This window comes from Lipotes vexillifer, unplaced genomic scaffold (genome assembly GCF_000442215.2).
Source record: "Lipotes vexillifer unplaced genomic scaffold, Lipotes_vexillifer_v1.1 scaffold6, whole genome shotgun sequence".
NCBI lineage: Eukaryota > Metazoa > Chordata > Mammalia > Artiodactyla > Lipotidae > Lipotes > Lipotes vexillifer.
The window spans coordinates 2089733-2104817 of record NW_006799037.1 but is presented as its reverse complement, the minus strand read 5'-3'; the positions used below and the strand labels follow the sequence as shown (position 1 = coordinate 2104817).

Here is a 15085-nt window from a genome sequence, read left to right as displayed (position 1 = left end):
CTGTGTGTGGTGGTTTAGGAAGATCCTGGGAAGAGCTGAACTTCCAGGCCTCCTCCTGGGAGAGAGTATGGAACAGAAGGAATAATTAGACCTTTGCCATTAGCTGTACTCAAGGCCATTGTTTGTAAATGCATCCAATCAGAAGAAAGTCCAGATCCTCCATTTGTGACCTGATTATACTTCCAGAGGAAAAGAAAGGGAGAGCAAGTTTTATTCCCTCATGGATGCAGATTTCTGTACCTTGACTTTTTTTCAGAAATAGTTTGCACTTTCTTTTCGCATACATATCGTCTCATACATACTATCCTCCTCTACTCTCTGTCCGACACACACCTATTGTTCTCTTTCCCAGCTATGGGTAAAGAGAAATCTTCCAAGATCTCTAGTTGGTGTCTGTTTTCACAGCATCTTTTGGGAGTTATTGTAAGCAAAGCACTGGCTAATGGCCATAAAGTGCCCCTTCATTGGTTTTGTGCCTCCTGTCTTTCACCAGGGCAGTTCTCTGAATCCAGAAGACATCACATGAGGGAGCCACCTTGGGTACCAGGACCACGGCTGGTTGGAGTGCTGGCACACAAAGCGACATTCTTCAGGACAGGAGGATGCACTCCACAAATAGAGAAGAGGATAGAAATCTGTGTTTTTAAAAGTCTTTGTTTGAAGGAATTTTATTCAGGTTCTGAGAAGAAGTGAGTGTTCAGCAGAAGGGGATACCAGGAATAAATATTTGCTCTAATAACAAACAAAGTAGTGTCAGTCACTGGAGTCCAACCATGCCCTTCTACTGTCAGGCACAGTTCTCTCCTCCCTAACATCAATCACAAACAGCATGTACAGGGACTTAACAGTTCACAGAGAGCTTAAACCCCCAGGGATATTTCTGTGGAGGATCTCTATACATACTGGGATGAGCCTGGTCCCACATAAATGACAACTGGGGCTACAAGACACAGTTTGTCCTGGGAGCCTCACAGACTTTAAAAAATCTAGCCAGGGGCCAAAATCTTTGAGGGGGATGGTAGTGGTGGTGGTCCAGAATCTTTTAAGAGAGTCCTAACAGGGCTGGCTCCTTTGACAGCTGCCGAGTCTGGAGATATCCAGGAAGCCGGCTGACAGGGTGGAGGTCGAAGTGAGGCCAAAGAAGTGGACGCCCACGGGGCCTGATCAAGGGCAAGACAGGACAGGCGATCCGGCCCACGCTTCCCCGGCCTCTCTGCGTCCTGGCAACCAGAAAAAGGGTCGAGGAGCCGGCCGGTGGGATCAGCGCGAGAAGCCCCGCTCCGGGTGGAGTGAGGAGCGCTGAACCGAGCGACCTCCGGAAGACTGGAGGTTCCTGCGCAAGAGCAAGAGGTGGAATCCCCCTAGAGGTGGAATCTGCCGACCTAAGGCTGGGACTGGCGGCGCGCCCTCCCCGTGAGCCTCTGGTCCGGGGCAGCCAGCGCGGGCGCGGGCGGAGGCTCTGGAGCGTCCCTGGAGGGCGGGGGCCAAGGGCGGCCAGCAGGTGGGGCCGGGGGGCTGAACTCCGCCCCCCGCGCCCTCCCAGTTGGTCTGCGACCGCCCAGCCCCGGCCCCTCTCCCGAGCCGGAGCGCGATTGGTGGCGGCGCTTGTCGCTCGGAGGGGGCCGGGCCGCTGTGTCCGCGGCTCTCCCTGCCGCCGCTGCCGCCGCCGCTGTCCTTCTAGCAGCGCGGGCCGGTCGGACCGCTAAGGCAGTCGGCGCCCGGCGATGGGAAGCGGCGCGGCCGGCCCCCCGCGCCCTCCCAGTTGGTCTGCGACCGCCCAGCCCCGGCCCCTCTCCCGAGCCGGAGCGCGATTGGTGGCGGCGCTTGTCGCTCGGAGGGGGCCGGGCCGCTGTGTCCGCGGCTCTCCCTGCCGCCGCTGCCGCCGCCGCTGTCCTTCTAGCAGCGCGGGCCGGTCGGACCGCTAAGGCAGTCGGCGCCCGGCGATGGGAAGCGGCGCGGCCGCGGACCCAGGCTGTGGCAAAGTTTCCCAGACGTGCGTATCAGGGCGCGCGGCTGCAGACCACCCGCGACTGCTCCGAGAAGGGCTCGGAGATTTTTAATTTGGAAGAAAAAATCCACCTCATTTCCTTTGTCAAGCTCTCTCTCCGGGCGACCAGCGGCGGGAGCTCCAAACTTGGCCACCGCGGCTCCACCGCCAGCGGTCCGGGCTTTGGAGAACGTCGGGACTTAGGTGCTCGGGCGCCCGGCGGCCGGAGGCGTGCTAGGGGGTGTGAGCACAGTACAGGGGAGCCCGGGGTGCGCAAAGAAGAGGGGCCCCCGGGAGCTCTCTATGGAGGAGGGAGCCCAGAATGGTGTGCACCAGAAAGACCAAAACTTTGGTGTCCACTTGCGTGATCCTGAGCGGCATGACCAACATCATTTGTCTGCTCTACGTGGGCTGGGTCACCAACTACATCGCCAGCGTCTATGTGCGGGGACAGGAGCCGGCACCCGACAAGAAGCTGGAGGAAGACAAAGGGGACACCTTGAAGATTATTGAACGGCTGGACCATCTGGAGAATGTCATCAAGCAGCATATCCAAGGTACGGACGCCCCGGGAAACTTGGGCGGCCCACGGGGTCAGGGAGTGCCCACAGCGGTGCGGGGTGCGCTGGGGCTGGTAGGCATCTCTCGAGCGACTGCGGGGCTTTGAGTCCGCAGACGCTTGGGGGGCTGCGTGTACGCTCTTGCCTGAGAGCGGGACCCTCAGTGTCTGCGGCCCTGCGCGCTTCTCCAGGGCACACGTGTGTGCGCGGGGCTCCACGAGCGGGTGTGTGCAGCTCGCTGGCGGCGTGGTGGCGCGCTGCGCACGAGTGTCAGTGTGCGTGTGGCTACCGGCTGGTTGCTCGAGGGGTTGCACACAGGTCCAGTTCAAGGTGTGCGTACGTGTGAACGTTGGTGGGTGTACAAGGGAGCGCGCGCGGGCAATCGAGCTCATCTGGCCGCTATAGGGCCTACGGCGAGATGCCCGAGCGGCCCCAGCCGTTGCCATTTAGGACCCACAGCCTGCGGGACGAGCCGGAGCTAGGAAGACTGCGCAGCTCCAGCCACGCCGTGAGCGGCCTGTAGGCTGTTGGAAGTGCAGGGGGCTCTGTGGCTAGGAGTGCTGTCTGAACCTTAGCGGTCCCCACTCCCACCACTACCCGCGGGTCCAAGACCCTCTCCAGGAGCAGGTGTTAGCGCGGGGAAAAAGCATGGGAGCTTGGAGCTCTGTTCACTGCGGTGGTGCCTCCGGCCAGGACCCTGAGAACCCGCCCCGGGCTGCCGTGAAGGCCATTCCCTCCGGTAGCTCCACTTCCAGGCCCAGGGAGCGGCTGGGGCAGAGCAGACAGACCCGCGCGGGGTGGGTCTGGAGTCTAAGGCTGAGCCGGGTGACTGCGCTCGAGGCCAGGGCAGGGACCAAGGGGAGGATGGCGTACGGAGCGCTCTTCCCAGGCAACCCTGTTCGATGAGGGGTCAGAGGCAGCGGATAGAGAGCTCTGGGCCCTGCCGGCCGTGTGTGCACACACATGCCCATGTCTCACGTTCACATTTCTCGTTTCTTCGCCTCTGCTCCACCTGTTTTCTATCAGGCATGTCAGCTTTTTAAGGGCAGGGCAGGGCCAGCTGAGCCTAGTTCACCTGTAAACCTGGCAGGCCTGCTAGGCTCTGGTTTCAGCACCCGGCAGACCTTGGCACCGTCATCTGGTTGAATATTTCTCCCCCAGGAGCACTCTCTTTTGTTGACACATGGGTGTCAGGATCCAACCCTTGCATCTGCTGCCCCTGTCGTCGTGGGGACAGCTGCTCTCTCTACATTTGGTTTGTTTCCCCACGTGTACAGAATAGTTCCTTCCCAGGGGGAGGTTCAGGTGAGTGCAGGAGAGGTATACGTATCCATGGTGCTTCCTGACTGACTGATGACTTCAAGTCAAGTTCATGGCTCTGACACTTCCCCAGAAAAGGACTCCGTTCACAGCTGTCCTTCATACCTGCCTCTGCCTCTCAGCCTGCCACTGGGCTTGCGTGGCAGACCAGTTTATCTATCTGATGGTGCCTGTTGCTGTGTTTCTCGTCCTTTTCCATCCCATGGGTCCAGATTGACAACTAGTCAGCAATGCAAGTACAGTGTTTGCTCCAGGGTGATTCAGGATGTTCCCAGGGAGACACAGGCCATACCTTACTTTGACATTTCCAGTTTGCCCACAGATTTTAAGAGATTTTCATTCACAGATTCTGTGTGTGTGTATTTATGTTCCTGGAAAATGATTCTCTTGTGCTTTCTGATCTGGTCAGGGAGGAGGTGAGCAAGGTACTACTTTGGGAAGCAGTAAGAAGACATTATTAACCCATGAGCTCATCCCAGAGTGCACCCCTATCATGTAGAATGTGGACCGTGTCACATGATTTATAAGGCTGTACATGAAAATGAGTGCAATGTGGAAGTTGAAAGGAGGCTTTGTGCTTTTGCTCCCAAGAAATCTTATAGCTGTGCCTTGTTCGGAACTTTCAAATATATACCTGAAAAAATTGAGAGAGACGGGAAAATAACAGGAAGCAGGATTCTTAAAACATGTGTTGCTCCAGTTCTCTTGTGTATGTGCAATGACTGTGTTATGAGTCCCATAGATATTCAGAAATGACCAGATTCTCAGGCGGAAAGGGAGAAGCCACAACCCCTAGCGGCTTGGGGAAGGGTCAATGATTTGGGAAAGACTAGCCGTGAAGTAGGGGGAGGGCAGAGGGGCTTGGCTGGTTGTAGTGACAGCTCCCCCGGTGGTGCTGGAGCCATCCCTGAGCTAGTATTTGGGGAATTTAAATTTAGGGATTTACCTCCTTAAGTAAGGGGCCTACTATATTTCGGACTGGCCAAGTGCAGCTCTCTGAAGGCAAAGGGTGGGAAAGGAATAGATCAAAGGCTTGTCCTTGATGATACAGGCTGATTGTCTGTATTCCACTGTCAAGTTTCCTCTAGTTAGCAGAGCATTTTGAGCCATCCGGTTTACTCTGCTGAGCTGAGGGGGAATAGGGATGATAATAATAGTAGCTAAAAATTATATAGCAGCTGCTATGTGCCAGGCATTAAGTGCTTTATGTATACTGACTTATTTAATCCTTCTCACCCTATGAGGTAGGTATATTAGCTCCGTTTTACAGATGGAGAGGTTATATGATTTGCCTAAGGTGCAGGGATTTAAACCCATCTAATGCTGCTTCAGGATCTGTGTTCTTAACCACATACTATACTGTCTCCTAAGAGGGCCAGAGGGTCACAGGGGCAGCAGTGCTCTCCTGGAGTCACTTGACGGTGGGAGTGGGTGTCAGACTTAGAGACTTCAGAGGGTGGCTGAGGGATGATGGAGTCATAGCCTTTCCACTTGGAGACTCTTCCATAGTTAAACTCAGGAATCTCTGGGTTTTGTTTTGTTTCATGCCAAAAGGCAGAGGTTACATTCACTTAAAAAGTGTTCGTGGAACACCCAGGACAGTTCCTGGCACATTCCTCAGAGAGTACGTGTTGGATGGACGAGTGGATGAATGAATGGGTACACAGTGAGGATCCCCAGTGCACTGGTTAGTCAATAATAAAAGCATTTCCATTCTCAAATGACTGTTTTGCTTTGGAGCCTTGCACAGGCTCCTCTTTGCTTTGGAAGGAAAGTTGTCTCGGAAGCTGCAAATGTCACAGAATGTTCTGCTGGATGCTCCATAGGACTTGCAATTAGAAGAGGCTTTGGAGCGTCACCCTAAAGCTACATTCCAGTCATGACTGAAAAGTTTATTTTTCTCTTGGGGGTTGCAGTGGTAGTTTATTTTAATTTGTTTTCTGATTGAATGATTTAATTAGATGGTGTTTGGGAATCTCTTGGGAATGTAAATTGCAGTTTTGATAATTTTTTTTTAACCAGATAGATAGTAAATGAGAGGGTGGATACCTCCAGATTTTAAAAATAGCATCCTGATAGATTGGAAACACAAAATAAGTGTTAGTACACGTTTGGTCTTAGGAGGAGAAAGATGGGATTGCTGGAGGTGGTGCAGTGGGTTAAGTAGAAGGTGCTGAAGGAGGCTGAAGTGTTGGAGAGCTTAAGAAACGGAAATGTGGATTCACTTCTTACTGTGGAAGTCCAGTAGAAACCAAAACAACGTCTTTTTAAAAATAATTAATTAATTAATTTATATTTGGCTGTGTTGGGTCTTCGTTTCTGTGCGAGGGCTTTCTCTAGTTGCGGCGAGCGGGGGCCACTCTTTATCGTGGTGCGCGGGCCTCTCACTGTCGCGGCCTCTCTTGTTGCGGAGCACAAGCTCCAGACGCGCAGGCTCAGTAGTTGTGGCTCATGGGCCTAGTTGCTCCGCGACATGTGGGATCCTCCCAGACCAGGGCTCGAACCCGTGTCCCCGGCATTGGCAGGCAGATTCTCAATCACTGCGCCACCAGGGAAGCCCCTCTTTTTTTCGATGAGTATCTTTTTGAATCTGTAAAAGAATGTGCCAATATTGAAGAAAATATTTTAACATGTATAAAATTGCCTCTAATTCATAACCTAAAACAACTGTTTTGTATTTTGAGCATTGCCTTCTAGTTTTGTCCATCTGCCTCCGTATTTAAAAATGAAGGTGTAGTCGTGGTTTACATGTAATTTAATATTCTGCTTTTCTCAGTTTGCTTTTTGTTAGAAGCAGTTTTTCCATATTTGCTACATAGTTTATTGATTTAATCCTTATTTATTGGAGACCTAGTATGTGCCAGGCAACACACTGGGGAGGTGAAATTGGATACAGTGGTGAATCAAGACACTCCTGGCCCCTGTTGTAGTGAACTCATTTTTAAAGGACAACAGAATCCCTCTTATTCAACACAGTTGGGGTTTAAGTTAGTTTATTGAGAAACTGGTTAAAGAGGAGAATAAAACAAAATATTACATACATGCATTAAATATTTTGTTTTAATATTATTCAAAATGTGCATTTATTTGTTAGCCTTTTGATGTAAGGCCAAGGCTTTGTCTTTGGGCTGGGTCTGCCCATTGCCTTTCTGATCATCTTCCTTGAATGAACCACTCCCATAAGGTGCTGTTTACAAAGTCTGACTTCTAGTTCTGTTTTCTTTAACATTCACTGAGAACTTGAAGATGCTTATGAAGCAGTGTAGTAGTCTAAATTTTTATGACTTTTGTCTGGTCTTTTGCAGTGATTTTGTTCACGAGTAATTTGACTGCTAGTTATGTGACTAACTTTATAAGTCTTTCCAAGGCTTTAAATTAATTTTCTTAGAAACAACTCTCATCTTTTTAGCAATGATATTCCATTGGTTTACATAATATGTAATTAAATTATGCTGTTACAATGACAAGTACCAAGAGTCTAAACACATTTGGAAACAAACTCTTGGTAGGAGTATTACTCAGTTGTTAGCAGGAGATGTGAATGGGGTGGGAGAGAGAAGCTGACACAGAGGGACAAAGACATCCTGGTTTTGTTTTGTTTTTCATGGAGAGAATGAAAGCATGCTTCATCGGGAGAGGCGATTAAGTGGAGGATATTTAAAGAGAAGTTTTACTGTATTTTTAGTGACTGCATAATATTGCACCATCAATATACCATTATCGATTTAACCAATTGCCTGTTACTTAACATTTGCTTTTCTATTATAATTAACGCAGAAATAAACATCTTCACTTCACCGTGTTCTTCTTCTGAATGATTTTAATGATGTATTTCCAGAAGTGGGATTACACTGATTCAAAGAATATGAACATATTTGTGAAAGATTGTTTTTCAAAAGGAAGGTCTTTCTATACAGCCAATAGCAATGTATTATTGTACCTGTTTCACGGAGGCTGGCCAGCATTGGGTGCTGTCCTTCAACTTTTTCTGGGCAGATGTAACCACTGTCAAATGTTCTATTCTTTTGCTTTGTACTTCTTTGATTACTGTAGAACTTAGTATCTTCCCCCCAGCCCTATATTTGTTTTAACCTCGTATTGGTGTCCTTTGCCAGTTTTTCCTCTTGCGATATCAGTGTTTGCGATTTGTGTGTTTATATATATGTTTTATTTCCAGATATCATTAATTAATTAATGAGATATATATTATGCCTGTGTTCTATTTTATATACATAATTTTTGCTTTACACATATGCCTTAGGGTAGTGATTTTCAAACTCTGTCCCCAGGAGCCCCAAGCTTCTGGAAGGTTTGTCCTGGGACTTAAGAAATAAAAGGGTTGGGCTTTCCTGGTAGCACAGTGGTTAAGAATCAACCTGCCAATGCAGGGGACACAGGCTCGAGCCCCGGTCCGGGAAGATCCCACATGCCACGGAGCAACTAAGTCTGTGCACCACAACTACTGAGCCTGCACTCTAGAGCCCGCGAGCCACAACTACTGAGCCCACGTGCCACAAGTACTGAAGCCTGTGCACCTAGAGCCTGTGCTCTGCAACAAGAGAAACCACCACAGTGAGAAGCCCGTGCACCGCAACAAAGAGTAGCCCCTGCTAGCCGCAACTAGAGAAAGCCCGCACGCAGCAACGAAGACCCAACGCAGCCAAAGATAAATAAATAGATAAAATAAATAAATTAAAAAATAAAAATGAAATAAAAGGGTCAAGTGAGGTCTCTTGGTCCCCGCCGGTACCCATTCTCTCCATGCAACCAATGTTGTTCCTGTTTCATCTGTCTTATATTTGGAATTCTGTAAAATATTTCATTTTTAAAAGGGCTATGCTATCTTTTTAAAGGAAGGGTTGCAAATCACTGTTTTGGGAGAAAGGAAACATCAGAGTGTTAGATTTTTGTGAGGGATGATGGTAGCATAAAGAATTCAAGAGAGTAAACAAATCTAAAAGGAAATTGAATTCCTGGGTGGTGTTCTTGTAACATCTATTTACCCTTCTGAATACCATGATTAATAGTGTATTACATTATATGACTAATTTCTAAATCCATTATCTTACTTCATTGAGTCAATATCATTCCAACAATGGGAGAAATGGATTATTAACTGCTTTTGTTTCCTAAAATTTTATTAGGCATGTTATGTGCATATTAATGTACATCAGGCCAGTAACAGTAGGTTGCTCACCAAGATTACAAATGCATATATGGTTCCTAAAAATCAGAAAATATCCAAGGCCTGGATGTTGGGAGATTTTTTTTTTTTTTTTCTGTCCCCTATGGCTTTTGGATGTCACTAAGAATTGGCTGGTGTCCTTCTCATCTGATTCCTGACTTGGCAGGGTTGTAAAGAAGAGGATATGATGTTTGCTAAATGCTTGGAGATTATTTGAGGAAAGGGTGTCATTTAAAGAGTAAACCTATTTGTCCTTCAGAATGAACTGTGGCATGTAAAATTATATTAGTAACAGAGATTGATATTTTGAGAGAGTTCAATAGCAAAATTTAGAGATTGAGCCCGATTATCTTTATTAATAGCCCAGGACCACATCTACATGGAGTAGAAAAGCCTTGCCAAAGAATACAACTTTTTCGTGTGGCCAAAGAATTTTCATTTTTATCCAGCAGTGTGTAGGCTGTAAAATAAATGAATTCCACATTCTTTCCCACTCACTTGACATAAATTGTTATTTGCCCTTGATAAGTAGGTTGATATAGAATCTCAAGGAGAATTCAGAATGAAATGTCGGAGAGCCACAGTCTGGTTTTCTGGTTTGTGAGGGCCTTGAAGTTCAGCTTCAGTTACTTGGGTTTGGCTGGTCTGTGTTTTTGCAAAGATGCTCATGGGATCCAGAGCCACATACAGGGTTACTGGAAAATCTTCATTACCATCCTATAGGATTTCTGACCTAACTTGGAAAGCTGAATGGGCTACTGCTTTGATTTGGGGCTTGGGGGTCTCTTTAGGATTGTTGCCCTTTTTCGTTGCTTGGGTTCAATTCTGGAGACTAGGACAGATAGGCTGCCCTGTGAGAAGCGTGTAGGAGGGCAGTCCAGATGGAGGTGATATTGCACAGAAAGTCCTTTGGGGAAACACCAAGCTGAATATGAGTGATGAATGTAGTCAGAAGGTACCAAGGTGGAATTTTGGGAGAGAGAGGATTATACATGAAGTTGGAGGGGCAGAAGTCTATAAATGTGGGATGGGCACTGTGGTAGAAAGCAAGGGGCAGAGTAGGTTAGGTCTGCTGGTTGATGGTCTAGATTCTATGAATGGTGGGTTGCACTTTTTATGCTGGCCTTGAAAGTCTCCCTAGGGCTGGAGCGTCTTGAATTCTGCAGAGATTTGATTATTCCATTGTGCCTATAGTTGTCATCTTATCAAATCTCACATTGCCTTCGGGGTCAGAGTTAGTGCCATTCCACAATGCAATGCTTGAGCACAGGCATTTTCAATATTTCCCCCCTCCTCACACACATGCCTTCACATGCAGGGCACACGCCCCAGGGCAGGGCCAGGATGATGCGTGTCCTAACATGTTGTGTTCATTCGCACTCCATCCCTTTTTCTCCCACTTAAGAAAGCATATTAATATGCAAGAGAATCTGATAACCTTGAAATTCCTTCAATTTATAGTTAACCTTAATCATTCATACGCTTTGGTGCTTAAATTATTGTTAATAACAAATTACCACACAAATGTTCCAACATCCAATATGTTGTGACAGCAGCTGGGAACGGTTGCTGTTCTGGCATCTTCTGTGTGGGTCTATGTACTCTTTATGGACCCAGCTGAATGCGGCCAACTGGAGCTTTAAGCAAGAGGATTCCTGATTATATGAACACGAATGCTTTGGTAGTTTTTTCTGGCTACACAATTATAGATTAAAATATGTTGCTAGGACAGACCCTCCCAGTCAGTGGGTATGCATCTCTTTCACTGCCCAACATTCAGTTTCAGTTTTGTGAAGGTTTGCTTTGGGGAGATGAAGCTGCCCTTAACGATGCCAGTGGAAAGCCGTAAGTGTCCAGCCCCAGTGAGATAGTGACAGACTCCCTCTATGATGGCATTGCTAAAATGGTACTGGAGCTGGCAGACATACCTTGTTGGGCTATGTTTGTTATCACTGTCCTTTATAAGACAAAAATGGTGTTTGGAGAGATCCAGAGAAGTGGCATCAGCACCCATCTCCTCAGGACAGATGAGAACAATGGAAAATGATGCCCGAAGAGGAGGCTTAGGCTAACTCTTTGGCATGAATGGGTTCATTCCTCCAGTGTCCAGAGTTTAAGATTCTGAGTGGAGCACCTGTTTGAGATGGTTGGGTGCTACACCTTAAGCTCTGGTACCTTGTTTAGCTTCACTGGTCTGACTTGCACACCCATCTGTGGGCCCTGGGGACTTAGAGTGAAAGGCAGCTGAGATCCTGGAGGAGAGGGAAGGCAATTCAGGGACCTGGGCAGGACAGGGTTTGAAACTTGCGCTTATAAGTGTCATGCTAGTGGCATATGAGGACTTAGGAGAACAGTACAAAATTGCTTGGGCCAATGATTTTAGGAGTTAGAAAGCTAAGGAGAGATTTAAAGCTACAGAAATGCCAAATGAGAATCTTAGCCGAACCCTTGATTTATTTTAAGAGCAACAGGTATGTAACGAATTGAAGCTGGATTGTATCAGAAGGAACGGAGGAAGAGAATTATTCTTGTGTGTCAGGGACTGGGCTAGGTGCGGTCCATGCATGATTGCTTTTTATCTTCACCGCACAGTGAGGGAGAGTTTTAGAGGTGAGAACACTGAGATGTAGCGACTTAGTTTGCCCCAGGTCACAAAGCTGATAGGTGGTGGAGCTAAGAAGGGAAACTGTCTTCAGCATCTCTGCTCTCCCCAGAAGTGAAAAGAAGATGACAGTCTCACAGAGAAGGGGCTGGGAGATCATTTTATCAACGATTGTGTTCAAGCGGGAGACTGATGGAAAAGGGATCCAGGCAGGCGGCTTGGTCTGTCCTTGTGTAAGTCAGGAACCTTGGGGTTGGGGTGCCAGAGGGAGAAGGCCTTGTTTGGAAGGGGCAGTGAGGTGCCAGCAAGGAGGCTCTGGAAAGCTCTTTCTCTTGGATGATTGTGCCCGCCCCCCCCCCCAGGAACTTGGCCTCGTAGGAAAAGCAGACTGTGAGCTGCAGGCCAGAGCTCATTCAGATTCCACACGTGACTTTCGGGCACTTACAATATGCCAGGCCCAGTGCTGAGTGCTTTCCCGTGCACTGGCACAGTCATGTGGCTCCTGGGGTGACCAACTTGTCCTGTTTGCTCAGGACTTTCACTCTTTTAAAACTGAAATTCTTGGGTCCAAGGAGGCCCCTCAACCCTGGGCAAACCTGGATGGTTGGTCATCCTCATCTTCTCACATTGGTAAATTCTGTTTAATGGTAACTCCTAGCATTGTGGCAAAAACAGCCCTTCTGATTGCACCACATTTGTGTCTTCTGTTCTCTGCTCTTGAACGGTGACTTTGTCCAAGAGTCGTAAAGAGGACGGTGAGGGTCCCAGCAGCCCCTGCCCTGTTTTCCCTGCCCACACAGGCTGCCTCCTTGTTATTCGTTCTGCCTTAGTGCTCCCTGTTTTTTTCAGCTGTCTGAGCCTCTCAGGATTTGGAAAGGAAAAAAACAATTGCTGTAAAGGAAAGCTCTAATAAAGTGGTTTGGGCACAAAACATCAGCAGCTGTTTATTTGCCCCAAACAGTAGGAGTCCGTATTAATAACCTTGTGAGTTATATGCTGGGAAGTTAAAAGTAAGCAAAAATCTTACTTGAGACCCACACATGTGACTTTATTCCTTTATTGAACTAATCTCTCTTCCTGTTTATGCTGGTGACATTTTCTGTTATCCATGTGGAAGATCCTTTTTGATCTTCTGTTTCAGGTTTATTTAGCTCTGGATGGGTACGGTCCCAGAGCAGAGGGGTTTTCTGGTTTCTCTTTACTGGAGTTATGATGCTTGTGTTTATGTGGTTCCTGCCTCAGAGGATCTCGACGAGTATGACAGACTTTGTCTAATAGTCATCGTCATATTTCTCTGATGCAAGAGAAGGAGCCACGGAGGAATGGGAGGGGTGTGGGTGAGGCTTTAGACCTGCCTCTAAGTTCACGGGGCTTGGAGAAGAGTCTTAACATTTTGGTTTCTTCCATTTTCTAAATCTCAGTTTAATAATAAACTGATCCTCTGATTTGCTTTGTTTTCTAAAAGAGTATATGGAGGAAAGTGTAACATGCAGGAATTATGACGTAGACTCTCCAAGTCTATAATTGGGCCAGGCTTTAAAAAAAACTTATTAGAAGCTGAGGATTTATATTAGAAGGGGAATCCAGTGGAAAATGATGAAAGACAATTTTGTCAATGACTCAAAACTTAGAAAAAAGAACGAGGGAGGAAGGGTTGTAGAAATAGGTCTGAACTTATCTGGAGGAGAGACTGGAAGGGATAGAGAATTAATATTTGTAGAGTATCTATTATGTGCTAAATACTTTACATATGATACTTCATTTTAACTTTGTAAGCAACCCTGGGGGATGATGTCATTACCCCCATTTTACAGATGAGGAAATCAAGTCTCAGTGACTGTAATTAACATGATACAGTTAGTAAGTTACCTTTCTCAAGCCCCTTAGTGAGGGGCTAGGGACCCTCTTGTTTTTCCTGCTCCAGTGATACTAATTAAGAGAAAACAGGATCATCCCTTTCTCTTCGCAGAAAGGTTGGAGATGAGACTGGAAGAAGGATTCATGAGAGTAGCAGGGCTCTGAGGTGGGTTACCAAGCGACTGTTTTGTCAGTGTCCTTCCCTGGAGATGCAGGAGGTCGCTCGTGCCAGGAGCTGATAGGGCAGAGAGCTCTGGAAGGCTGAGAGGGGCTCCAGGCCTGGCTTTTCGCAGCCAGCAGTATCAGTTTCCAGAAGACTTAGTGTGAACAAGACCACCTCCTCCGCTCATTCAGGACAAAGCTTCACTGGGGGGGTCTTCCAGGCTCAGGGCATGCGGTTGAGTTGGGGGCCATAGTGGGGAGAGGTGCACACAGAGGAAACAGCAGACATGTCCAGGTGTGCCAGGAATTCCCATTTAATCGCGAAAGTGGAATATCTGGGCTCAAGTGTATATAATGTTGGGCCGCTAGTTCTGTGGGCAGATGTTGGAGATGGATCCCAAGTCTGGCATTGTTTACTGGGGCCTGGGGTGGAGGCTTGGGATGGTTTGGAGAAATTGCAGACCTGCTTTCAAGTTCCTGTTCCCCTCTCTTGTGGCTTGGAGTTTGACAGTGACCTGGGAGGTACTCCTACCTTCTGTTGATCACATGTTCAGATTCTTCCCTTCCTTCATCCAATTAGCATTTATTGAGTACCTGGTAAGTGCTGGGGGTATGTCAGTGGAACAAAGACAAAAACATGAAAGCTTTGCAATTAAATGAGGTAGTCAGGTGCTCTCTGATAAGGAAAGACTTGAAGAAAATTAGGTGTGAGCGCTGTCTAGGGGAAGAGTTGCACGTGGAAGAAAGGACCAGTGCAAAGGCCCTGAGGCAGGAATGTACCTGGTGTATGTGTATTGGGAACAGTGTGGCCAGGGCAGAGTGACTGTGAGAGAAAGGGGTGGGGGGTGAGGCCAGAGAGGGGCCAGGTGGGGAGCAGGTTGTACAGGCCTTGGGGGCCACTGTGGGAGAAATGCTCTGGGAGAAAAGGGGAGCCCCTGGGAGGGACACGGGCCTCTCACTGTTGCGGCCTCTCACTGTTGTGGCCTCTCCCATTGCGGAGCACAGGCTCCGGACGCGCAGGCTCAGCGGCCATGGCTCACGGGCCCAGCCGCTCCACGGCATGTGGGATCTTCCCGGACCGGGGCACGAACCCATGTCCCCTGCATTGGCAGGCGGACTCTCAACCACTGCGCCACCAGGGAAGCCCGAGCCCAGCTTTTAAAGGCACCAATCCAGGCTGTTCTGTGGCTGCTTCCAAGCACCTCTTGTGGGCTTGACACTGTGCCAGCTGTGTCAGGAAATGACAAAATATGTAGGACAGAGTCCTTTGCTTTGAAAAGCTCATCATCAGGCTAGGAAGACAACACAAGAAACAGTTGAGGATCTTCCACAAACTAACTAATGTAATGAGGGTTAATGTTGAATTCTGGAAGAGTGCACCGGTAGAACAGACTTCACCGAGGAACTGGAAC

At 48.1% G+C, this 15085-nt stretch overlaps 1 protein-coding gene across 1 annotated transcript in view; it reads left to right on the top strand.

Annotated features, from left to right (window-relative positions):
• The first annotated feature begins 1878 nt into the window (after nucleotides 1–1878).
• Nucleotides 1879–15085, top strand: part of GALNT18 (polypeptide N-acetylgalactosaminyltransferase 18) — a 355083-nt gene continuing 341876 nt past the window's right edge. Inside the window, exon 1 of the mRNA XM_007471405.1 lies at nucleotides 1879–2544. Coding sequence (XP_007471467.1) covers nucleotides 2310–2544 — 235 coding nt within the window. The 5' untranslated portion in view covers nucleotides 1879–2309. The remainder of the gene's footprint in view (nucleotides 2545–15085) is intronic.